This window comes from Ptychodera flava, chromosome 8, assembly GCF_041260155.1.
Source record: "Ptychodera flava strain L36383 chromosome 8, AS_Pfla_20210202, whole genome shotgun sequence".
Lineage (NCBI taxonomy): Eukaryota > Metazoa > Hemichordata > Enteropneusta > Ptychoderidae > Ptychodera > Ptychodera flava.
In genome coordinates, this window is record NC_091935.1 from 15,990,546 (window position 1) to 16,017,201 (window position 26,656).

Here is a 26,656-nt window from a genome sequence, read left to right on the forward strand (position 1 = left end):
TTTAACAAACTAGGTAACTTTGCTTGCATGTAAAATGAAACAAGAATACAAACAAATACGTCCATCATAATTTATTTACCATCTGTCAACAGTTCAAGTGAATGAATCGGTCCCAGTCTTCGAACGAATGGGTTGTGGTATGAGACAGAGATCTTAAGGGGCCCAGTTTTCTTTTACTCACGTACGGCCTAAATCAAAAGCTAGGCTGAACTTGGAACCGGAAAAACGTTAGCTGTGTGGTTAAAACTATGGCATACGTTGCAATCGAGCTAGGGATGAGCCGTTATAGAACTCCTTTTGTGGTAAAGTGAAAACAAAAACTTAAGAGTATTACATATTTGATTTTTTTTCAGCAATTCTCATCTCGTAAAAAAAATCCACACGGATCGAAAAATGAAAATTTCGAATGGAGGATAAAATGTGCATATTTTTCATAAATGACAGAGTATGTAAAAGTGGAAACATATTGCACGCTTTCATTCTGACCATCCCATCAGGAAATAATGGTGCATCCCTAAACTTGATGCTCATGTACAAGCATTTGTATTTAATTTAATATGGTAATTGTGAAATAATATTGACAACTCAGTGAAATCAAAACAAGTGTGCCACGACTCGGTAAGAAAAGTGCAATGATTTCAAATGTGACTAAGGAATAACGAATCCTGTTTTGTTCTTCAATTTTTGGAATAAATTACGAAAATTACGAAAATAACATTTTTGCTTTCTCTGTCATATCAGCTTGTTATACCGGGTTCAAACAATAATTAAAATGTGTAAGAGAGTTTTTATCATTGGTCATTGACTGGAAACGCATTTGGATTTCCCTCCAATGAAAGGACGGTATTAAGGAATGACTCATGCTTGTTGTTTGGAGGTGAGGGCTTCAGAAAAAAACGCCGTTTTCACTAGTCTTACTTGCTCATTCTGTAAGGTCGAAACAAAAACTTCCGTGTAGAGTTGCTTTACCGATAAAAAGCGTTGGCATCGAAGATCACATCTTTCAAGGAAGGTGAGTTTTCTTAATTTTTGACATTGTTTGCAAAATATTTCGTATGGTATGACATTGCAAACCAGTGAGTGAATGAATCATAGTAAAAATCAACAAAATCACATCAGTTGATCTATCGAAGCTGATAAATTTCAAATTCTGATAAATACCAGGTCATCGTGACCTGTATCTCAACATTGTGGAGTCCCAGAGTCAGCAATTATATTGATTCGACATCAGACACGGGCTATGAGCTGCGGTCGTCGTGTGAAATGAATTTGCTTATAATTATGTACTTTTCAGTATCAACCCTCCTTAAAACATGCAATTTTGATGATCGCGATCTCATAGCTATAATATTCTTCCAATAACTAAAATGACAGAGATTTTTTGCTGTTTCTTAACGTTTCACTTAAATTTCACCACATCGCAAACAAAATGGATTCGTACTCCTTCAAAATTTCTAAACCATGACATGAATCGTGGCTGAATACTGACTCATATCGAGTTATCTCGTGACTGCAAAGCAAATTACTTCAACAGTTTGCTTGAACTTATTCATCGAAAAAATTTCATTTGCTCTTGATGGTCACAAACTCCACACTTAATAACGGCACATTATAGCACACTTTGCAAAGCAATCTCTGGTCAGAGTTAAACAAACTTCACAGTTGTGAAGATTCTGGTTCATCTAGTACACACGTACAAAGTAACATCTAATAAAGTGTTAAGCTGGAATATTTTTAACATCACTTCAAACGGAAATTGAAACGTAATACTACGAAATTCTCAAATATGGGCAATCATACATCAAGCCAAAGTGACGTGTATACGCTAAACTGTGCTGCGAGTCTTCTTTGGTAATTTCTGGTTGCGAATTTAGTGTCGATTACTGTCTTCAAGTGTCTTGAAGTTCTTCAATCAACGAGGCCCTTGATCTGGAAAATAAGAGGTTGATTATAAGTGTTGTACTTTTGCAATGCGCACTATTACTTGTGAGGCCAAGATACCTGTGTAGTCTATGTAGTCTATTTCAGTTTGTCTAAATAAGACAGCTAAATGATATTTGTTTTGCAATAACGATGAGTATATTATCTATTCCAATGCTTGTATACATTTCACTTCATGAATCGCATCTGTCTGGTCCTCGGTAAGAATATAGATGACAGGAACATGATCTTCTGAAGGTATGTGACAAGGAAAGGGTATCTCTTGTTTGAACTTACTTTGAATTTCAGAGTAAGGATAGAAAGATATTACAGTACTGTGTACCTAAATGGAAATGTAGACGCAATGAAGTGGTGGTACTTACCTTGACCTGGCAGGATGTATTCAGTTTTCTCTTATCCAGTACCAAATTGGTCCTTCGAAGCCTTCGCAAGTTGGATCGCATGAGTATGGGGCTGGATCAGCGAAGTACAGTCCCGGAGGCTTCTGAATGATAACACCGACTGGGTCGTTTGTGGCCACGCTACGTTGGAGACCAAAACGTACGTGTAGAACAGGATAAAAAATTATGACAAGTTATATAAATTGACAAATTGTAACTTTGAGAGATACTGTATGATACCAAAAATTCAAACATGTATAATACTAAACCTGACAAAGTGTCAACGATTACATCACTAAAAACCGATTTGACAGGCTCCAAAAAAATCGACAAAATATTCATGGCCACATTCAAAGTGAACAGGAAATAGATATTTAGATATGTTAGTGATGACTGGCATTTTTAAGTATGCAATCGTAGAGTTTCCCGTTGATCTTCAATTGAGGGTCCTCAGCCAGAAATGCTCAAAAACTTTAAGCTGCGTTGCGCTTTTTGCGTTGACTGTAATGTTTATAGAGCGCGTCCGTTCTTCGGAAGATGTTGCATGCCATGCAAAGACAACTTGCAAGAGAGGCGAATAGTACACATGCAAGTACAGAGGTATTAAAAAGCAAGTAGAACCATAGACCATAAAAAGGGGGTCTATTGTAGAACGAAAAATCCGAGGCAATGCATGCAGATATGAATGTAGTACTACTAACGTGGCCTTGGATTTCAACAGACATCCAGAGTCGTCGATTTCTTGGTCAGTACACTGACGGGGGAGTATATCGACTACATCATGGTTTGAGAACTGTTGAACAACTGTTACGGCTTGGTCGGAGCTAGTCCATAAGTCGGCACTCTTTGAAATGGCGTATATACCACCGTTTCTTTCCGTGTCACCACCTTCTAATCGAAGCTGTAATATATCAAAAGGAGAAAAAGAACTTTGTCTAAAATTAATTTCCGAAGCTGTTAGAGTTTTACCGTGGTTTTCTTTTTCCTAAGTGCAAATGTGCAGCTTTTATTACTTAGATCAAATGAAAGAGATGAAACCGTTATCACTGATTTTTTACGAATATTGTTACGGGTAGCACACTTTCGATCACTTGCTTTTTGTAATCCGAGCACAGTCACTTATCAAATGGAAGATTTTCTTATTCCAAAAGCTCTGAAATATAATGCTTCCGATTTTCTACGTCTTCAGATTTTCCGCAATTTCTTTAAATTTTAAAGAATTACAGATATGATTTAGAGTAAAAACACACGATTACATGCTTGGGTAACGAATATACGGAGAAGCGTTCGCAGGCTTGCCAAGAAGACTGCATATAGAAGCTGGCCAGTGATAGATTAACATGGTAAACAAAATGGTCCTGTAATCCACATTAATTTTGCTTTTTTTCTGCATGCTTTCTTTTTCACATATTTCCAAAACGTATTTAATAGTCAGCTAATGGAAAATTCAGTTCTGTGAGCACATCTGACTCAGTCCCTTGCTTGGTACAAATAATGGTTCACAAATAGAAATACCAAATTCTGCTTTTATTCTTGTTCACATTAAGGTAGAATGTGCCTCGGGAACAAATATGGTCTCAAATCTTTACAGTTCTTTTCTGATCTATCAAATATATGTTTATGTTCAAGACACTATGTCATTTGTTTCTCTAGTACCAAACTTTGCACGGTGACCCCTGATTGTTTCCTTGATTTGATTAGTGAATGGTTGAAAGAGTTTTCGAGGAAAGTCTGGGCAAGTGTTGCATTTTCGAGACGAGTACCATCCTAAAGCTCTGATGAAAGGTCCCTTGTACATGATTTGAATCACTAAAGACGTGATGTCATCAAATACAGTGCTCTCATTTCGACGAATTCAGCTTGCCATGATATCTCTGAAACAAGATTGCGTAATGTTTTTATTTTATTTAAATCTGTTGTGTCTAATTGAACATTCTAGGAAAGTTCAGTCAGGTAACCGAACGCTTGCTTGTTGCTGTAAGTAGTCTTAGTGTAACGTGCGTCTCTTCAGAAATGGAAGAAGCGAATGCAGCAAACATTGTATAATTACGTGAAATATTTCATGGATTGACTAAAATAATATAATTGTTATATGTACCACAACAACTTCTATGTGTTTTATTTCGTATTCATCACATCTGTGGTTCACAGTACATGCTATATTAATTGTATTCCTACCTGTACATTTGATGATCCAGAGTTGTCCCTAATGTCATTGATGTATTGCAGGATCGAGTGATTTTCCAACAAAGAGGGCGTTCCGGCGTTCAGATTCTGTAGGTTTATCTTCGCCCAGTCTGATCGCGATTTTGCAGTCAGTAGCAACCTGGGAAGGGGGAACAATGAAAAAGGGAGGGATATGTCAATCCGACTCATTCGGCAGGTCAACGATTTTCTTGTGCTCCCATTTGACTATCGCCAGTGATGGTAAAAAAGGGTTACAGTGCTTGACAGAAAGTTGTGACAGCACAGTTCTCGGATAAACATTTATCGTAACTTCCGTTACGTTCCTCTATCTTCGGCAAAGTGGAAAGCACGCTGACTCATTTTATCACTCTGTTGTTTCTATATGGTCATTTTAGCCAATGGCAGAATGGAAATTTTATAGAACAACATTTTGCGAGCATTTCATACATGAAATATGTAAGTACACCTAACTGCGCCGATTTTTGCCCTGAAGGAGTGTCATAGTATAGGGAGTGACTGTTTTAAGCTCCTCAGAATATCATTTGGCGCTCAAACTTTATTTTCGTACAACATTTAGGATTTACAAAATACATCAATTGAATTTCCAAAATGATAGAAATATGTCCATCATCACGCAAACTTATGACCAAAGAGCAAGGACTTCATTCAGTAACTATATATTAGTTCATTCTTTTTTGTTAATGAACGTAGCGAATACAGAAAAAATTATGTTTGACTGACTGTGGTCAAATCTTTGTTGAAATCACACATAGAATATGTACTTTGGATTCAAACTAATCAATTTTAATCGAGCTGCTTCATGTAATTTTGTTGAGCTTTTCGAGCGCGAAAAGAGCCACGGCTCTTTCCACGGTTGCTAATGTGAAATTTTAGAGAAGCGCAATACTTCTGTTGAAATACACAAGACACCCAAATCTCCACTCTGTAAAGTTGACAAAGTCTCGTACATCCCAAACTACACGAACAGGAATTACACATTAAATTTGAAAGTATTTTAAAATAGGAAGACACCTACGTCCAACCTCCGTTATTTCGGGTCATGTCACAGTATACATTTATTAGTAAACCAGTTTTCGGTTCGATCGTGTACACGCCGTTGTGAACAGTCTCTCCATCTGTTCGGGCTTTTTCCAGGCGTTTTAAGCAGGTCTCTGGGGAAACAAGTTACCAATATACGTGAAAAGTTAAACTTTGTCTCCTCTGCGAGTTTCGTATGAACATACTCTATTCAAATTGTGTATGTATACCTAAATAGCTAACATGTGTAGAAATAGGCGATGATGTTTAAGTTTGGGTTGAAAATTTGACATGTTATTATGAAACTATTTTTGTGAGAAGCTGGAAATGTTAATGAATGGTCAGTTAGGATAAAGTTTGGCAGGATGGAGGGTCATATATTGAAATTCAGAAATGCAGAGTGCCACATTTGACTTTGAACTGCAAGATAAAACTTGAATTTAAATATATAAGGTAAAACATAAAGAAAATGCTGGATGGCGTGTAGGGCAATAATGAAGTTCATTGAAATTCACCAAATTTTCCGTGATATTATTTCACCAACTATACATCAACTATACATTTGAACTCCATGTGCGATGAAAGTTGATGCAGAGTGATACATTCCTGAAAGTAATTAAAGATTACCACACTCCAGTGGTTATAAATCTCAAAAGTGCTCGGTGTGACAGGTTGGTACAACGAAATATTGCATAGTAGTACCAATATAGTATAAGTTGAAGATATATTGCACTGTACAGTGAAACAAACAGATGTCATGCAATAATACAATTAAAACAACTTGAAGACGCTGAGAATGAACTGCGGAAGGCAAAATTATTATTGTAAAGTGTAAAGGGAAACTCCCCCTAGAATGAGAAACATAGAAAACCCGGAAAGAGTGTAATTTGCTTTGGATTTCTTACTCGGTAAACAGGGGTTCAGTTCACAGTCTATGGCTTCACTGCTGTCACTACCACAGGCTTCGCCCCCGTTACTTGGGGAGCGCATTATTGATCTGGTACGAGTTCTTGTACCTTTATCGCACGTCGTCGAGCAATCACTCCAAAGTGACCATTTTCCCCAGCGACAGTCCACTGAAATGATAACAATTAAAAGATGTACATTGACCGCGCTTTGATCTTGTTTGTTGAAAGTGATCCAAATCTGAGGAGCTATCGAAAACTTTTGTATCATGCGTTGTATCCACCAGTCTTCACATCTTAGGAGGGACTTCATAAAATGTAGTCTTACAACACTACAGATTTCAAACAATTATTGATCCGCACTAGGCTTAATTTCATGCGACCACCTTTTGAAGGGAGGGTCATCCCGTCAGCGGCCCGGGCTGCGCGACTTTTTTTTCTTGATAAACATTGCCTCCTCCCGGAAATTGATCAGTACGAAGTTCATTTCATAAGGCAATATTTTAGTAATTGTTGACAGACGCAAATGATATCGAGGGAGAACAATTTCTTTTTCTAATAGATATTACCATCAATAGCATGTTTCATATAATTAGTCACAAAGTCTTGCCACGTTTCCAAGTGATTGTCATGTTTTCAGACACTGTGAACGATATGGCTGAATGTCTGTCAACGAAATGTCACTTCGAACAATCAGTCTTTGATCATTATGCAAAGTATCCTAAAGAATGGAGGAGAAATATATATATATATATATATATATATATATATATATATATATATATATATATATATATATATATATATATATATATATACATATATATATATATGTTATGTATTATGTATATATATGTATTATGTATATATACATATATACATACATAAATACATATACATGCATGCATACACACTCACAGACAGACAGACAGATATATATATATATATATATATATATATATATATATATATATATATATATATATATATATATATATATATATTCACACACACACAATGCGATAAGCAAAGCAAAGCGATACTGAAAACACCCTAAAAGCTAAACAAACAAACCAAAGTGTACAACTTGACCGTTTCCCTGGCATATGAAATATTGCCCGTACCGATGTGGAAAGTATCGGCTGGTTACAGTGTATAGCAGATTCTCATCAATCCGGGACTGAAGCATCGAAGCAATTTCAATATTAAAGTTTGGTGCAATTGTTGACATGTCAGTTTTACTATAGGAATTTTAACAAACAGTATTTTGAATGAGCTGTGAGTGTCTTTCACACATTCTTTGCATATTATTACCAGATGTCCAGAGCTATTGTACTTAGATTGATGCCAATCGTGAATATAAAAAAAACAGCAGTAAATAAAAAAAACCTTCTTGGGTAATTAGACTGTTACTAGCCATCACTGTAAATGGTAATGAACCCATGCTTTGCTCACTGAAAGTCTGTTTTTCTCATATGTTGGTATAACTTAATGTTTCAGAGACAGTAGCTATGTCTTTTGACTAATTAACATGCCCAGTTTTTAGTTTTTCAATTCGGAATTTATATGTACAAAGTGTTGTGCAATATTGGAATAAACATAATTTTGATCAAGACTGAAAATTCACTTTTTCCTATAAGTGTACAAGCTATTTCAACAAGCATAACACTGGGCATTGCAACATACCTTTAACCCTTCCACCATTACGGTGGATCTCTACAGAGGAAAATTTTGATGTAAAGGCTCAGAAAGTACGAGGTACTACACTTGATGATAATGCAGAATAAAAATAACAAAGAAGCTGAGTCGTCAAAATTACAGATACTCTCCCTTAAAGGAGAACTAAGACAAGACGAGGCTACTTTTTCTTCTCATGATAATTTAAGTATAAAAGTATATAATTTTGGGTGACTATTTGCATTTTTTTCAGTTCTCTGAAACTACGCTTTAAAAATTGCCCTTGGACTAGCTTCCAAGTTATTGAAGACGATATTTTTCGATCCTCATTTGCCTGTTATCTTTTAAATGATGGCAGGTTCAGAAACTTTAAAAAGGAAACTGTCGCCACCAGTAGCAAAAACAAGTAGATCACGCCCTTACCAATCAGGTTTTTGCTATGCTTTGTATCTAAATTGCAGAATTCATAATGATGGGAATGCTTTGCAAAACAAACTTTCAATTTACAAACGTCCAGATATCTGTGAAATGTATACCTGAGTGATATAGTAAAGTTACGCGCCTGAAGGGTACGGCGAAAACTGCAACTGAATGAAACAATTCGTGGCTGGTATGACACATTTTATGCAATTACGAGTCCGGGTTTCAATACAAAAGCAAACTGATATCCGTCATTGGGAATTTCAAAAACGTGGTGACCCCCATCACAAAGTCAAAAACAGGGTGACCCTCATGTATCAACCGCCTCCCCAGGTTGAAGAAACTGACCAGTCCCTTATTAGCTTTTACCTTTGCACGTCACCGCAGCTACAGTGCTCCCACAACCACCTTTGTTGCCCCATCCAGCATGACTGCATTCAGCAAGCGTCCATTTACTTTCGGGATCGGAACAGGTGACGTCACGCAAAGCTATGGTTGGTGAACTTACTGACCTTGTGGAATCTTTAAAAGAAATACGAGAATATTTCAAACTTAATATTATCGTTTTCGCTGCAGCATTAATCTTCGAACAAACATCAAAATCGTACATCCAACGCCTAATCGTTTAGACACGATTCGTGACAGATTTCTGTGAATATATCATGTTAGATAGACCACTTCTTTATTATTTGATGCATACACAGACATGTATCATTGGATCAATATGTCCGTCATATACGTAAGTAGGCAAGCATGCACGGACATACAATGATACATACATACGTATACGTATGTACACACACACATGATTTGATGATTAATTAAGTACATGAATACGCTCCGCTGAATCCCATTTGACGGCATGCAACATCAGCCTCGTTTTGACCCCAAGTTCCACATATGTATCCCCATTCCTCCTTGACGTCATCATAGATTTGCAGGGAGCCATAACCATAAGGGCTGGATTCCATCAATCTTATCGGAGCTGCAAAGTGAAAAGTAGGGCAACTTAGGCGGCTAAACTATCTACATGTTACAGTGCGTTATGAAAACATGATTAAAGAAAGATTCACAGATATTGATATTCGTTTTTGCTGTATGTAAGCGTATGTATAAGGTATGTATATATGTATGTATGTACTATATGTATGTATATATGTATGTATATATATATCTATCTATGTATCTATGCATGTATCTAAGTACGCATCTATGTATTTTGTATGCAAGAATGACTCATTTGTTTGCTGTCGTATCTATCGTCTTTTTTACGGTAAGGTGGTTGCTGAAAATTATTGTCTACAATTTGGACGGGCTCTGATTCGTTTATCTGTACAATGCCCCAAACGTTGTCGGTTTAGGCGAGCGGCAGGCTCACCCATTTTTCACACTTAATGTACCCACCTTACATACGGCAACATCATACATCATTTGAAAGCTTATTATCTCTACTTCAAGAAAATTGACGATGTGGAGCTGCCAAGTAGGGCCATAACCCCCTAATTTGCATAATTCACATGGGTACCCAATTTGCATAAATGTGATATAAAATTAGGAAATTTATTGTTAACTACTCTAAACATACTTTTATACTATCGAGTGATATATCAAATGAAAGGTATCTGCATATGGAATACAAAATTGACATCCAAAAAATACTTAAAATGGTTTAACTGAAATATTTTCATATTTATATTGAAAAACATATTTTCACCTTTTGAATAACAATATTTTAAGAATTTGAACACATACAGCCACATCATATAGCCATATATACATCATTTGAAAGCCTACTGTCTCAACTTGAAGAAAATTAACAACATTTAGCTGTCAAGTACGGCCGTAGCCCCTAATTTGCATAAGTCCCACGGGTACCTAATTTGCATAAATGCGATATAATATTAGTTATTTATTATTCACTACTCGAAACATACTTTTAAACGAGTGATATATCAAATGAAAAGTATTTGCATGTAGAATACTAAACAGACATCCAAAAAGATATTTAAATTCATTTTGCTGAAATATTGTCATATTTATATTGAAAAAAATATTTTCCCCTTTTCAATAACAATATTTTAAAAAAATGTAATACAAAAAGCCAAATCGTACTGCATCATCATACGTCATTTGAAAGCTTACTATCTCTACTTCAAGAAAATCGACAATATGGAGCTGTCAAGTACGGACGTTGCCCTTAATTAGCATGATTTACGTGGGTACCCAATTTGCATAAATGCTATATAAAATTAGAAATATATTAACTACTAAACATACTTTAAACTATCGAGTGATATATAAAATGAAAGGTATTTGCATGGAGAATACAAAATGGATATCCAAAGAGATATTAAAATGATTTTACTAAAATGTTTTCGTACTAATGTAGAACAACATACTTTCCCCTTTTGGATAACGATATTTTAATAATTTTAACACATAGAACCAAATCACACAACCACATCAAACGTTATTTGAAAGCCTATTATCTCTGCCTCATGAAAAATGACGATATGCAGCTGACAAATAGGGCTGTAGTTATTTAATTTGCATAATGCACACGGGTACCTAATTTGCATGAATACGATATTCAATTACAAAAATCCATTGTTAAGTACTCTAAACTTACTTTTGAACTATCAAGTGATATATCAAATGATAGGTATTTGCATGTAGAATAGAATCATGAACTCCAAACGTGTATTCAAAATATTCTTATTGCATATTTTCAATTAAATCGTAAACAACTTGACTAGTTTTTAATATTCAAAATATTGTGTAGTAAATACGAATAATGCTCACGTTATGGAGATAAATATCTGAATTAGTTTTGTAATTGATTTTTTGTTTATTAATGATGCGCAGACTGGAACCTTTTTCCGTCTAATTTCCATATAGCTGAACAACAAGAATACATAAAACCAATTGGAACTAATTCGGGATAATTGGGTCTTCATATTTTGCAAATTTTCTAAAACGTGTTTTGTGCTCTATAGTTGAGTGTTGAAATATAACAAGTTACTCTTAAAAACAAGTAAAAAGAAAAGCAGATGAGCAAAAATTTGCAAATTAAACCGACATTACTTCACCATCCAATTATCCCAAATTAGTTCCGATCTTGTTATAAATAGCTGTGTGTTGAATGGCCCTTTTGTATTATTGATGTCATTTTTGTTTCAATTTCTCAAGAAATCTTGTTTTGTTGGAGACATCATTGGTTACTACATCTGTGTTACATCTGTATTTTCAGTTCAGTTATGTGGAATATGTTGACGGAAGGCACCATATTTCATTTATCGTATTTATATAATGTTATATAAATAAGGAAAAGCAACTCAACACACCGTTCAGATCTTCGTTATTTGCATTTTGTGTATGATATTGTGTATATTGTCAGTGTATATTATGTTTGGCTGTTTTATATAAAGTGTTAATTAGCCATGGCGATTATTCCAGTTAACAGTAAAATACTAGCACCACTTGCAAGTTGGTAACTCATGCTAAAAATACAAGTGAACAAAATGAAGCCCACCAGAAAACAGTCAAACAACAAAATACATGATAGCTGTGCTGAAAATGATCTTGAAAAACAACACTTTCAAGTCAACAGTGAATTGTACCGTCAGGTATTTGGGTGCGGTACGGGATCTTAAGTTTTACCAGAAATTCAGAAATTTTCATTAAATTAATTTCAAAAGCTTGGAATCGTAAAAAGTAAAAGGGAACCAAAACATTTTCAGGTCCCCTATATGCAGATCAAAAACTCCAAGTACCCCTCTACAATCTCCCGAAATTTTCGAATCCAGCCCGAATTCCTCCGCTTCTCACCGTTATTTGTGAACGTAGCCTAATCACATACATTAGAGAAACGGACATATAAGCGTTACGATGATGCAAAACTTCACAAAACCTACAACAGTCCGATCTCCGATTCATATGTGAGCATACACAAATACAGCCTGAACGAACAATAGACATTCTAGCTTCCGTACTTGAACAAACTGAACTTTAGTAGAACAACTCGATTGGTAACACCTACAATCATTCAATCAGTGCACATGTTTCACCAAAAGAAAATGAAGGACTGATGAAGACAACTCTATTCTCGAAAGGTAGCATCAAAGGATCGCAGTGTCACATTAGTCTTGCTACCCCATAGGGCAGGACACGTAGATTAGGGCTACGTCTCGCCATGGAAAATCAACACTATAGATAAAACGGCCAAAAATAACATAATATACACTTACAATATACACAATATCATACATAAAATTCAAACGACTACGATATGAACGATGTGTGGAGCTGCTTTCTCTTATTACATGTCACCAATTGTGTCTGCTGTCAAATTAATCTTCCCTGCACAGACCTTTGTTCCTGCCAAGGCAGCGATAACTGTGGCAACCCTTTTACTCATGACAATGCTGGTGAAGAAGAGGATGATGAATTCCTACAATTACTAGATTTACTGTAAATGACATGAATGATTTGGATCATGAATCATGCCATTACTTTCAATTTTGACTGCAGCTTACTCTGACACATTGTTTCAGCTACAGAGCTACATTTCAAAAACTACAATAGTGTCGTTCATGTGGATCTTTTTGTTGCATTGATACTTTAGTTAATTTTTTTTAAAATACCATTATTCAAAAGAGGGAATATTTATTTCAACAGAAATATGAAAATATTTCCGTAAAATTAATCACTTTAAATATCACTTTTGATATCAATTTTGTTTTACATGCAAATACCATACCAAAGACCATATATCACTCGATAGTGTAAAAGTGTGTTTAGAATAGTTAACAATGAATTTTCTAATTTTGTTTCTCATTTCTGCAACTTGCATACCAGTGTAAATTATGGACATAAAGGGGTACGGCCTTTCTTGATAGCTCAACATAGTCAATTTTCTTCAAGTAGATATAATAAGCTTTCAAATGACGTATGATGTGGCTGTATGATAGGACTGTATGTGTTAAAATTTTTAAAATATTGTTATTCTAAAGGGGAAAATATTTTTTCCATATAAATATGAAAATATTTTAGTGAAATCAATTTCAATATCTCTTTATATATTTATTTTGTATTCTACATGCAACTAACTTTCATTTGATATATCACTCGATAGTTTAAACGTATGTTTAGAGACGTTAACTATAAATTTATAATACTATATCGCATTTATGCAAATTGGGTATGCGTGTTGATTATGCAAATTAGGGTGTTATGGCCCAATTTGGTAGCTCCAAATTGTCATTTTTTTTGAAGTAGAGATAATAAGCTTTCAAATGATGTATGATGTGGCTGTGTGTTGAGGCTGTATGTGTTAAAATTTTTAAAATATTGTTATTCAAAAGGGGAAAATATTGTTTTCCATATAAACATGAAAATATTTCAGTGAAATCAATTTCAATATCTCTTTGAATATCCATTTTGTATTCTACATGGAAAGACCTTTCATTTGATATATCACTCGATAGTTTAAACGTATCGTTGGAGAAGTTAACAATAAATTTCAAATATTATATCGCATTTATGCAAATTGGGTACCCTTGTTAATTATGCAGATTAGGAGGTTATGGCCCTACTTGGCAGCTCCACATCGTCAATTTTCTTAAAGTAGAGATAATAAGCTTTCAAATGGCGTATGATGTGGCCGTATGTAAGGTGGGTACTTTAAACTCCTAAAATAAGGCCCTTTTTGTGGATTCGCCGCTCGCCTAGTTTGTTCCTTTCCGAAACACCCGAAGACTCAGCAATTCAAATGACTCTCCGTGATGTGGTTTTTTCCACCTTGGAGTCTCTCTAACAATTCCCTGTATCCATATTCGGGCAAGTGGTTACCCTTTCGTTTCGACAAGCATGGGCACATGAATTTTAGAACTGTGAAGAAAGGCAATAATTCTCCCAGTGAATTCTATAACAGATTGCACAAATGGAAGTCCAACTGTGTGTTCCTGAAAGTAATATCATTTGGTACTTCTTATGCAAATCATGCCCTTCGCTGATTTGTCCATTCACTTTTATACGTGTCAGATACTGTAGGCCCAGGGCCTTCTAATATGTCTCTCTCATTGTTCTGAACACAGATTTTCTCCACCAGTGGATTTGCAAGTCATTATACGATTGAGCATGAAGTGTTTATTTTTTTCTTCTATGTGGAGAAGTTTGGGTTTTTTTCACAACACGCAGTCGGTCGAACCATCCGATATTTTCAAAATTGAAATTTAAATTCACCTAAGCCAATCACGGCAGTCACTACTTACCCTCACAGTCACGTGATTCGCAAGGCTTTTTCGTTTCTTCGACAGGACCAATACATCCTTCATCTACGCCAGGTGTGCCGCCGTTGTAACACTCTCGGGTTCTGTTATGTTTGCCAGGGCCACAGGAATAGAATCCGGGAACACATTCAGTCCAGGCGCCCCACATCGACCATACTAGAGAGTCAGTGAAATTGATTACACTTCATCAGAACGGCATACAGTAAGGCCATACAGGAAAGCATCAACCTAGATTTGGATAATATTGTCTCCAATGTATAAGGTATAGGCTCAGCTGTGTCTCAAAGGTGAATACCTTCCAAAATTTTATTGAAAGGCTATTGAAATCGAAATTTCATATAAATATAGTGCAATATATGTACTGTCTTTGAAATGCCCACCAACGTCCGTACTTCCGGGTTCTGTGGTTAGTGACGTCATTTGAGTCAAACACAAGTGGCGTGCTTGCTGTTCACGGCGGTGTTCTAGCAGAATGTATTATCTTTTCTTAACGGCGCCCTTCTCAATCCCTGGTTCTCGCATTAGCAAATGTGTCAACAGCCCATTAACAGTTTGTCATTCTTTTATTTTCCATTGAATATTTTATCAAGGAAATAATATTTATGTTAGATAAATCTGATAATTGAGTGGGGGCTTTAAATGTAAATAGTTGTTGCGCTCTTTGTTAGCCATATGTAAACGGAAACGATGGTCTATTGTGTTACATTTAATTGCAATAACGGTACAGGGTCAGGTGCAAGCTTCTCTACAGAGCCGCGATGCAGAAAAAATGGATTGAAGCAGTCCGGAGAAAATATCGGCAACCGAGTCAATACTCACGACTGTGTTCGGTGCACTTTGAAGACTCGGCAGTTGTAGTTTCTTCGAGCATCATAGCATCAATTTGATTACAAAAAAGTCAGTATGCCTAAAGCCGGATGCTATTCCAACACTTCAAGTTCTCCACCTAGATCGAAGAGGTGTACGATATCGAACGACCGCGCACAAAGGTTCATGCAGAGACGTCGGCGAAAGGTAATTATGTGCAGGCCCGTCCCATGTTTTCCCTTTCCTTATGTGTTACTTTTAACTTTGACACTGGCATTACGTTTTGTATCGTTGATGATCGCATGTACAATTCAGTCATAATTTTAAAGTAAAATTGAAAGGTAGGCGAAAAATATCAGACCTCAGTCGTGTTTAGCTTTAGAACTGCAAGTTGTTTGTTTACAGTCAAGTGGATTGTACGGAAACACAGTCCCTACTGTGACAGAAATAATAATTGTATTTTTCATATATTTGCAGTAGTTTAGACCATTATGTTTTCAAACACAGAGTGATCAGAATGTTAATAATTTAGAGCGGGGCAATTCTGCAAAATTAGGCTCGTGGCATCGCCGGCACTTCAATGTCACAGCGCTGCATTCTACGGTTTAGAACACTGACGCAAAGTACAGTTTTCTGTGAGTGTATTGAATTTTGCATTTTGAAGAACTCTCTCGGCCATCGTATATAAGTAGTCGTGTTATTATTTCTATATAATAATTGATGATGATGATGATGATGATGATGATGATGATGATGATTATAGCTCTGAGTATATAGAATAGAAAGATTTAGGGATGGTGTGTATAAATTAAGGCGAGATGAATGGAGTAAACAAATGAACTTACTTGGACAAGCGTCGGGACTGCATAACTGTGCATCGGTGTCGTATAATCCATTGTCATGCTCACAGTATTTTCCGCCGTACTCTGAGGGTGGTGGATCGTTGCATTCCCTGTGACGATACTGGACATCTCGACCGCAGGTGGATGGACAGTCCTCCCACCCTCCCCACTGACCCCAGTTACCGTGGATCACTGAGGAAAGAGAAAATGTATTAATAAATGAGAAAAAATAAATGTACTGAAAATGATCTGTTTTGGCCCTCGACATTGCAAAATATTGGCCGGTTTGGGAAATGTTGTAACCTTTCAGGCTGGACATTTAGAAGAAGGACGGCATAATCAGAATGAGAAAGAACGTTTTTTTCTTTCGTGCCTTCCGATATTTGCTGTCTTTTATTCGTATTAGAGAGCACTCATTATCCCCATTCCTAAATTCAAACCTTTAACATTCATTTTCCACTAATTTGAAGAGAGTGAAGAAATTTTTACCAAGCAAAGCTAAGGATGAGATGGTTTTTTTCCGATGAGACCATACATGTAAGTATACTATCAATGTGACTTCAAGTTAGTTGACACTCGTGGAGGAATATGAGGAAAAATAAACCGAAAATGTGCTGTGCATAATTTGTTAGATACTACATTTACCTGGCTGTTCACAAGTATCCCCCATCCATTCTCCATAGATGCAGAAGCAAACATAACCACCCTCACAAGTCTCTTGGCAAGTACCGTCGTTTCTACAGGGATCAGAAGCACAGGCTCCGAGTGCTTCCTAGAGGTGAATAAGACATCAGTGCATAAGTTCTCAGTGGTTTGAGTTTTGCTCGAGTAAAGTTGTCATAGATGTTATTCTTGTTTATTTATTTGTTTCCTACGTGGACTTATTATACAATAAAGTGGAATTACACATCCCAACCTTTAGGCTCATTTGACACAAAAATACATCAGAGTTCGTTAAGAATATAAGTAAATAAATTTAAAAAACAAATATGAATAATAAGATAATTTATAAATAGAGTGATAGTGGTGCGGCATAACCAAAATTTTCATAACAATTGTGCATTTTGTGATAAAAGCATGAAATTTGGTACGAATGTAGATTATCATGATATGAATCAATTTGGATACCGAGCCACCACGGGTTAAGCCTCGTTCTGGTGTGACGGCCATTTTTAAATATGGCGACCATCAGTCACTATAAAATCCCATAGTTGCTGCTCTACAGATGATTCTGTGGTGAATAAAGGACGTATTTCCATCATAAATGCCTTTTAAGATTACCATTTGCATATTTTTTGTTTTAAAATCAATTTTGATACAGATCCCTCACAAGTACAGCCTCGTTCTGGTGTGGCGGCCATTTTTAAATATGACGACCATCAATCACTGTAAAATCCCGTAGTTGCTACTCTTACGGATGATTCTGCAGTGAATAGTGGATGTATTACCATCATAAATGCATATTAAGATTACAATTTGCATTTTTTATTATTTTATAATTTCATTCTACCAGAAAAACGGGTTCTCTTAATAAAATTATTGACAATATGGTTGCAATAAGGCAAAAGTGGAAGATTCAAAATTGTCAAATTGAATGTTTTATACGATGATCAGCTGTCAGCTGTTCTGTCTAGTTAGACTATTAGAAGCTACTATTCAGAGTTTTTTTTATTTATTCTTATTTGTTATCGTTGATGCACCAGTTTTAAGCATTTTTAGACTTGTAGCTGGTACGTGCGACACTCACCAGGTTTTGCAAATAGGCCTAGATCGGCCCATGGCTGTGGTGGGCAGAGTATGATGCGTCCGAGTGCAAAAACAGCGTGTTCCATGTTCTTCCAATGGATGGAGTGTTCTTGAGTAGAAATATTGAATATGTGCAATATTTTGACATTGACTAATTATCTTTTCTAATTTTTATTAGTCAGCCATTGACAAGTTTTGCAGGGTGTTAAATCACAAGGCCTGACATGGAAAATTGTGGGGAAATTTAACCCAATCTCTTACTCTTGTTCATCTACATTCACGTGTAGGCCTACATACCAAAAAGCACAATGATATTTACTGTATAACAAACCTTCTAGTTTTAACTTTAAAAACAATAACATTTTGGGCGGAAATCTCTTATATATCCCCATAATTGTCAATGTTAGAGATTTATCATGTAACTACAATTAGTACATAAGTGCAGCCGTTTAAATTTTGACCACGTGGAGAACACGATCATATTTTTATATTATTTTTTTGGGCTATATGTACCATATATTATACATCACTTTTCATTATTTATTTCAAATGAAACTGATCTTGTGTAATTTGATATCTATTTCATAATTTAAATATTGGTTTTAGAGTTATTTCAATGGTCTATTGCATAAATATATATATGGATTCATGCCTATAATATTTTGAACATGGTATACTTTGGTACTAATTTCTTGGTCGTACATAATTTGTTGTTGAAATGCAAAAACGTGGCACCATAAATTAAATTGTATTACTCCACTTTCTTTTTAACAAACATGAAAGGTAGGGAAAGCAAAGCTATAGCACAATGCTGCACTTTTGTCCGTCATGTCCGTGCTTGGCACTCCCCGGATCTCTGCTTGCTTTTACATGGCTAGTCAGCTGGCGAGTATTTTATTCCTTTCCATGGTGTTTACATAGCCTAGACAACAAGTTTAAACGACAATCCTAAATATTTGCCAATCATTTTCTTGTTATCCACTTGACACATACACCCAAGACCTAAGCACGGTAGTGTTGGCTGGCCAATTATCTGATCAAATGGGAACCTTCCTATACAAACAGTGACACTCCAGTCAAAATTGAAACATAAACCTTAGAGATTTTACGCAGTTCAGTATTCACAATAAATCATTTGCACATTCAGTAACACACAATTACAGAAAAGCTATTACCAAATTTTGAACGTTTTCAACATGCCAGTCCAGCTAAATCTGAACTACTTTATAAAGTATACTGAGTGTAGAAGCAATAATTAGATCGATCAAGTATCAGATACATGCTTTTAAACTATAGAACATCCTTTGATTTAATTCGTGAAGATTAGAAATGATAATTAGATCGGTTCAATATCGGATATATCCTGAAAATATTTTACTGGTGAATGCCATAAAGTACTGAAGATTGGCTAGCTATATTTCTGCTTATTTATGAAGTTAAGAAATTATCATTAGAGCAGCTAAATATTGGACATATCCCTATTTTTGTTAATGAAGAAAGTCCAAGCTATATGACATATCTTTAGACACTTATGCTAATTTATGAAGTTTAGAAACGATAACTAGAGCAGCTAAATATCAGGTATATCTATTCCATAATATTTTGTCAATGAAGAAAGTCCAGCTTTCTGATATATCTATACAAGTTTTTCTTCAGGAACGCCCTGGTAATTTTGATGTAATGTATAATGTTTAGAAACGAGTATTGGATCAGCTAAATTAATGTTGAATTAGCTGTGCTCATTGATACAGTTTAGAAAACAAAACCTTTAAAGGCTCAATTCCGCACCTTGCTTGTCATTCAGTTGGTTGTATAATTCAGTATAGTGCCTTTCTTTTTTCATCTCCATTACAGCGAGTAGAACACATACCATAATTAGTTTTCAAAAATTGTTCTGCCAAATTAAATTAGAGTTCCACATAAGAACTTTTCAGGTCAAATCTTACAAAACAAACTTGAAACAAAATAATTTAATATGCGATGCTGATAATATTTTGAGATCACCCGTGACCATGATTTTGGCTGACTTCTTTCATAAAGACGTGTTTGATAAAAATTTATATGTTTTAGGAAATTTGCCGTATTTGTGTACCCCTTGAAATATGATCCCAGTGGCGACTAAATCTTATTAAGTTCACTTCATATTTTGACATACGTCTGATACAAACAAAACCGATTTCATATAAGCATGATATTGCCTTCTGTATTGTGTGGAGCAAAAACAAATGGTAGAACGTAAGATAAACCGTAATTTGAAATGTAATCTTTTGGGGTATTCGGTAAGTTTTGGTCCCATTTCATGAAAACTGTAACGGATATTTGTATGTTACAAAAGGTCAACTTAAAGAAAAATAAATCGCTTTAATAATGATACCCACAACCAGGTTATGTATAAGTTAGGCTCGGCATATGACTTAAACAAGACAGGTTTAACAAAAATGTTCGTGGGTCTCAAAATCGTGATTTTGCGTCACCCTTCAACATATGACTGTGACAGCTGTTGCATCCCAATATTTTTTCAGTTAAACGTCTATTTCATATTTTTGACATGGCCTCGTAGCAAATAAAACAGATTTTACACAAGGCATTGCCCAAAAGTCTATTCCGTATTTATGACAGGTTCTTATAGCAAATAAATCATTTCATACAAGGCATTACCCTTTATTATATGTCTAGGTTAAAAAATGGTAGAATTTGACGTTTAACAAAAAAGATGCGATTCGCAATACTTTGACTTTACAGTTCCCTTGTCCAATGCTTTTTCTGTTAAAAGTCTCTTTCATATTTTGATATGTCTCCGTAGCAAATAAAACCGATTGCATATAGAGAATTGCCTTTTTTGATATGTTTAGGTAAAAATTGGTAGAATTTGAGATAGGCAGTGACATTAATTTGCAATATAAAGTTTGGGGTATAGGGTAAGTTTTGGTCATATTTTATGAAAGGTATGGAAGATATTGCATATTAAAATATGTTATCTAAAAGAAGCATAAAATCCCTTTCCGATGTTAGCCCACAAGCTAGGTTATGTAAAAAAATTAGCTCAGCAGATGACTTACAACAAGACAGGTTAAAGGAAAATGCATGCGAGTTGGCAATACTGTAATTTTGCGGTACCCTTCAAAGTATGACCGGTAGACCTATAGCATCCCAATATTTTTCCTATCAAGAGTCTATTTCACATTTTGACATGTCCTTGTAGCAAATAAACATATGTCATACAAAGCATTGCCTTTTGTGTTATGCCAAGGTAAAAAATTGGTAGAATTTCAGATTTTTGGGGTATTGGGTAAGTTTTGGTCCCATTTCATAAAAAAATCTATCAAAGATATTGCATATTACATATGTCATTTTAAAGAAGAATAAATTTCCATTCTAATGATATCCGACAAGTCAGATTACGTTAAAAACACTTAGTAAATGACTTACATGTACTACAAGAAAAAAGCACATGGATAGCAAAATGGTTATTTTGCGGTGCCGTTCAAAAGTCGACCATAACAGTTATTGCATCCCTATATTTTTTCTGTCAAAATTCTCTTTCGTATTCTAGGGATCCCAAGTCTTCTAAAACGATAGGTTTGTTATCCTGGGGGTGCAAGTAGACTCCTCTGGCCTACGGTCTAACATATCTTGACTGCTTACATAGCGTCATACTTTTATAGGATCTAAGCCCGTATTTACCCGTTTAACAAGTCAGGTGGTGAAGGAAATTTAAAATAATTTTCAAATAACACTTTTCACAGTTTCTTATTGAAATTATTCAACCTAAAGTTACCCAACGACTTATGTAGTTGACATTTACTAGGTGAGAAATACCTGTCTGGTAGCCATTTTGGGGAAATGGTTGCCATGGCAACGCTTTGGTAGATTTTCAGTGGCTCGGTATCTGAATTTGTTCAGCACATATTAAGACACATCTGAGCCAAGTTTGGTGCTTTTATCACAAAATGCACAATGGGTTTGCCATGCCGCACCACTATGAGGAATTCTCCATATTCCAAGATATACCAAAAATTTACAGATAATTGAAAGTCAAAGTGGCCGCCACCCCTGTATTAAGTCTATGAAGAAAAATAAAATTTTTAGACTTTCGAAACAACTGAGAAGATGAAAAGTTTTCTTACAACAAGAGCTTTAAAATAAATCCCGAAAGTGGTAGATCAGGAAAGAATTGTAAAAGTTTGAGAGTCCAAATATATGTGCTCGAGGCGCATTCCACCCTTTATGCATTGACCAATCTCTATATTCCTTTTATCTTGGTTCGGTACTGTGTATCGGACTCTTTTGACGCATGTCGAAACCTGGTGAATTGAATGAAGAGATACGACCATTTGCACCAAAGGAACTTTAATACGGATTAACAACATATACACGTAGAGTATGATTGTTACAGAAAAAAATCGTACTGACCTATACAAGTTTTTTACCAAATTGGCAAGAAACATTACAAAAATTTGATGTCTTCAGGAAATAGACGGAGACGTTACAGGGCAATCTTCCACTGCGGGCAGATTGTTTTCCCATGAACTATAGCTGACGACATAATTTCGAATTAATCATGCTAATGACAAAGGATTGCAATTGGAAGTTTGAAAGGATGCAGCCAGGTGGAAAACAAGAACACTTAGACCAAACACAATACCAGTTGCTATGGAAACGACACTGTCATAACGATGTTATTATTTGTGCTCAACTCTTAACGATGTGATGTAGTTTTTTCTGCGTCAGCGGCCGTTTTTAATATCAAATTTTCAAATGGTCCCGACTCTAAAGTTAACTTCAATTGCGCCAAAAAGAGATGATCTAAAGTTACTGTTTTATAGTATTTATTTGTTTCAATGTCATAGCAAACATCGTTCCAATGCATGCTGACATTTAAAGCCAGAGTCGATATCTCTGTTAAAATAACGAATATTTGGCAGCCTCACCGACGTCCCATCCCTAAATAATACTGAATGAACGGCGACGAAAAATTCGTGACAAATGTGTTAAGTGCAAGCAAACAGGTATCTATCTATCTATCTATCTATCTATCTATCTATCTATCTATCTATCTATCTATCTATCTGTCTGTCTGTCTGTTTGTCTAGCTACTGTCAATCAATCAACATCTATTTATCTACTTGCTCCCTTGTCTCTCTGACTGTCTGTCTTTCTGTATGTTTATGTTTCTGTGTGCCAACATTGGTGACACAGTGTGTCTCTAGCTCCTGCCACGTTTACAGAGCTCGATCAAAAATCAAGAATAGAAGAGCAGTAAATGAGTAATAGAGATAAAAACCTCCTAAAGGACACGGAATGTCCATTACTCGAATTTCAAGTGTGTATTACTGTGTATGTGTACTTTAGTGTTTTATCTATAAATGTATACACTTCACACACACACACACACACACACACACACACACACACACACACACACACTATATATATATATATATCTATATATATATATATATATATATATATATATATATATATATATATATTAATGTTAATGTTTATGAGTGTTTTTGCAACGCACACCTTAATTACCAACGAAGCTAGATATCTGTATTTCAGACGTTCTTCTTAAAAGAGGATAGCTTCTACGTCGCAATAACTGAGATTATATTACACCCCAGTGCTGCTAACTTTTGATGATAATTTCACTATTTTTATTTCGAATGTGAACCATAATTCCTTGTTCTTCTCCCCAAAGAATGTTGATATGCACAGTATCCAGCTTGTCAACTCAGCGCCTATGGTTGTAAAGTGCATTGTTATTGTTGAAAACTGACTGCTTGTCCGGACTAGAATTCAAATGTAAACAATATTCATGCATTTTACACATATAGACGCTAAGTTGACAAGCTAAATAGTGGGTGTTTCAACATTCTTTGGGTAGTAGAATAAGAAGTTGCAATTGATTTATAAAATAAAAATAATGCAAAAACCATCGAAAGTTAGCAGCACTGGGGCTTTAAGGTATGTATTTTTATCTTACTTCAGGCAAGGAGTAAGTGGCCCTGGTCAGGTAGATAGTTCCTTCCTTATCAACCAAATCTGCGCTGTGAGTATCATGGCCCACTCGGTTCAACTCGCAGGTGTTAGTGGATTCTTCGTAGTTGTACGACTTACACTTGCCTTCGTTCAAGCACGACTTAGCGCACACCACGACGTGTTTAGCGTAGGAAAAACTCCTCAGAACGTGTCCTTGCAAGGCCTTGTTTTCCCAAGGAAAGTCTGGCTGTGTGAACGTCATTTCATAAGCTGCGAACGTCCCGAAATGACCACAATGGATTGCAATTACTGTGCAAAGTAGCGCCAGCGACTTCGACATGTTATCGGATATGTCGTTGTCTTTCTTGCTGACTCATCTAGTACTCAAAACGTTTGTGAGGTGAGAGATGTATTGGTCCGTAGTCGTAGTGATATTGTTCGCTAGTCTTGACGATCTAATTACGCTTAGGAGCTCCTAAACGATGATGAGATAAGACCATCCATGCGGAAAAACAATAAAGAAATGGTCAACAAAATTATAATTACTACATTAAAGAGTTATGATGACAACATACATTTATTACAGACATTGATGAGAATATTCCTGCATTGTTGGACTGAATTAAAGGAAAAATAGAAGGCATTTTAACTTGAATGATACGTCGTACCAACACTCAACGGAGCTTTCGCAGTTGCCCCTCGATCAGTCATTTTCATTACATACCATTTTCAAACTGGTCGGAACTTCTACTCAGAACAGAGACTTGTCGTGTAATGTCGATCTTGTTTTGATGTGTATCTCATTACAGGAGTTACAATATACCATTTAAGTGTATTAAGAGACGAAGTGACTAGTGACAGAATTCGAAACTTAAGTTACCCAAAATAGATTTTTTATAATGTCATCAAAACAAGAAAACCATAATTAAATTTATCAGCCATTTTCACTGAATAGATTGGCTAGACTATTTTTCCTTGTTTTAACAAATTTCTTTAAGTGTTCCCCTCGTTTTCATCGTCCGAGCACAAGTGACCTCATCGAATCAATGACAAAATTCCCAAAGGTTGCCCCTCTCCGTTATTGTGTTGAATACGACAAACACAAAATGAATTCTTTTTTGCTGAAAGTGTTAGTAACTGTAACAGTCCCCATCGTGGGTAGTGATATTGATGGTGATGTGGCAGACGATGGAAGTGATACTAAAGTGGAGCATGTACTTTGAAAGGGAAACCTTTGCAGCTCAGAATACACGCTTTGTATTAATATGCGTATACTTGAGCTGCATAAATTTCTTATACTATTCTCTTATGTACACAGTGAATGTTTACTACAATATGCGAAAAGTATTTAAGGTAGACAGTTATTCGGACACTCTAACAATACTTTTGTTTTACAACCTGTGCGGGGCTTATTATAGAGTAACTAAAGTTTCCATCGGCTTACTTTGTGAAAATTGGAAATTTCATCTTACCCACAGAGTTAACATATGAATGGCGGCCATTTTGAATTTCACGTGTCGGTAAATATTGGGTTATTTGTTTCTCTACTACCCAATTTCGCACAGTGCCCCCGATTTTAATTCTATTTTTCAAAAGGCAATGATTTAAAGCTTCCAAACGGAAAGATTGAGCAATTGTAAGGCTTTCAATTTCGAAACGTACGTGATACCTTAACGGGTACAAACAGCTCCTTTCACGTGCAACGGAGCCGTAAAATGCAGACAAATCGTGTAATGCCCATGGTAAGTCCATGTCGTCACCTGGTGCCCTTATCGTTGTTTGCGATTCAAAAACTGACCCAACTTTTGATGGCAACCTTCAATTTTGATGAAAGCCCCACTTCACGGGCTCTTTCTTCGTGTTGACCCACCAAAACGGTGTCCGTGAAATCCTGGATTAAGAAAAATACTGTTTCTGGTAAACGCTATCCACCCCATATAGTCTAATAGTTAAGGTTGTATAGACCATTAACCTTCGTTTTGTATATCTGCGTTAGGTAATCGATCAATATATATTATAGCTCTGCATGGCAAGGCTGTGTGTTACCGGCGTTATACGGAGGCCGTATAACGCCGGTAACACACAGCCCTGCCATGCAGAGCTATATATATTATAACAGACTCGCACATAATTTTGGAAATGTTCTCATTTTCTTTTTGCGGAGTCAAAATGAATACACAAATAAATAAAATAAATAAATAATGTGCGTACACACCAACAGTTTCTGAAGGGCCTGCCCTCGGAAAAACATTTTTTCCAATCTCCGAAAGGAAAGAAGCTGAACTGGAACCGGTGGACGACATTCTTGTCTTTTGAGAAGTTTTTGTTTCGTGTGACAAAATAATACGGGGACAGGGGGTGGGGGAGAGCCAAGATCACTCTTTGTTACCTGCCCTGGATCTTGTGTTATTTGTCTGTGTGGGGCTTGTATTCGTGTC

The 26,656-nt window shown here is 35.9% G+C and overlaps 1 protein-coding gene across 1 annotated transcript; it reads right to left on the reverse strand.

Moving 5' to 3' along the window:
- Nucleotides 1-56: 56 nt before the first annotated feature.
- LOC139138633 (uncharacterized) lies at nucleotides 57-24,688 on the reverse strand. Its single transcript, XM_070707101.1, has 12 exons — nucleotides 24,223-24,688; nucleotides 17,133-17,259; nucleotides 16,491-16,679; nucleotides 14,821-14,994; nucleotides 9,378-9,533; nucleotides 8,918-9,070; nucleotides 6,452-6,622; nucleotides 5,545-5,680; nucleotides 4,500-4,647; nucleotides 3,023-3,222; nucleotides 2,304-2,462; nucleotides 57-1,929 (listed from the first exon to the last, which is right to left on the reverse strand). Exons 1-11 carry the CDS (start codon nucleotides 24,556-24,558, stop codon nucleotides 2,324-2,326), a joined length of 1,929 nt encoding a protein of 642 aa, XP_070563202.1. The 5' UTR covers nucleotides 24,559-24,688; the 3' UTR covers nucleotides 57-1,929; nucleotides 2,304-2,323.
- Nucleotides 24,689-26,656: the final 1,968 nt, after the last annotated feature.

Coding starts and splice junctions, on each gene's coding strand:
- LOC139138633 (XM_070707101.1), bottom strand. CDS start 24,558: ATGTCGAAGTCGCTGGCGCTACTTTGCACAGTAATTGCAATCCATTGT. Junction 17,260..24,222: donor CCACTTACTCCTTGCCTGAA/GTAAGATAAAAA, acceptor ATTCACCTCTAG/GAAGCACTCGGAGCCTGTGC. Junction 6,623..8,917: donor AGCTGCGGTGACGTGCAAAG/GTAAAAGCTAAT, acceptor TTATCATTTCAG/TGGACTGTCGCTGGGGAAAA.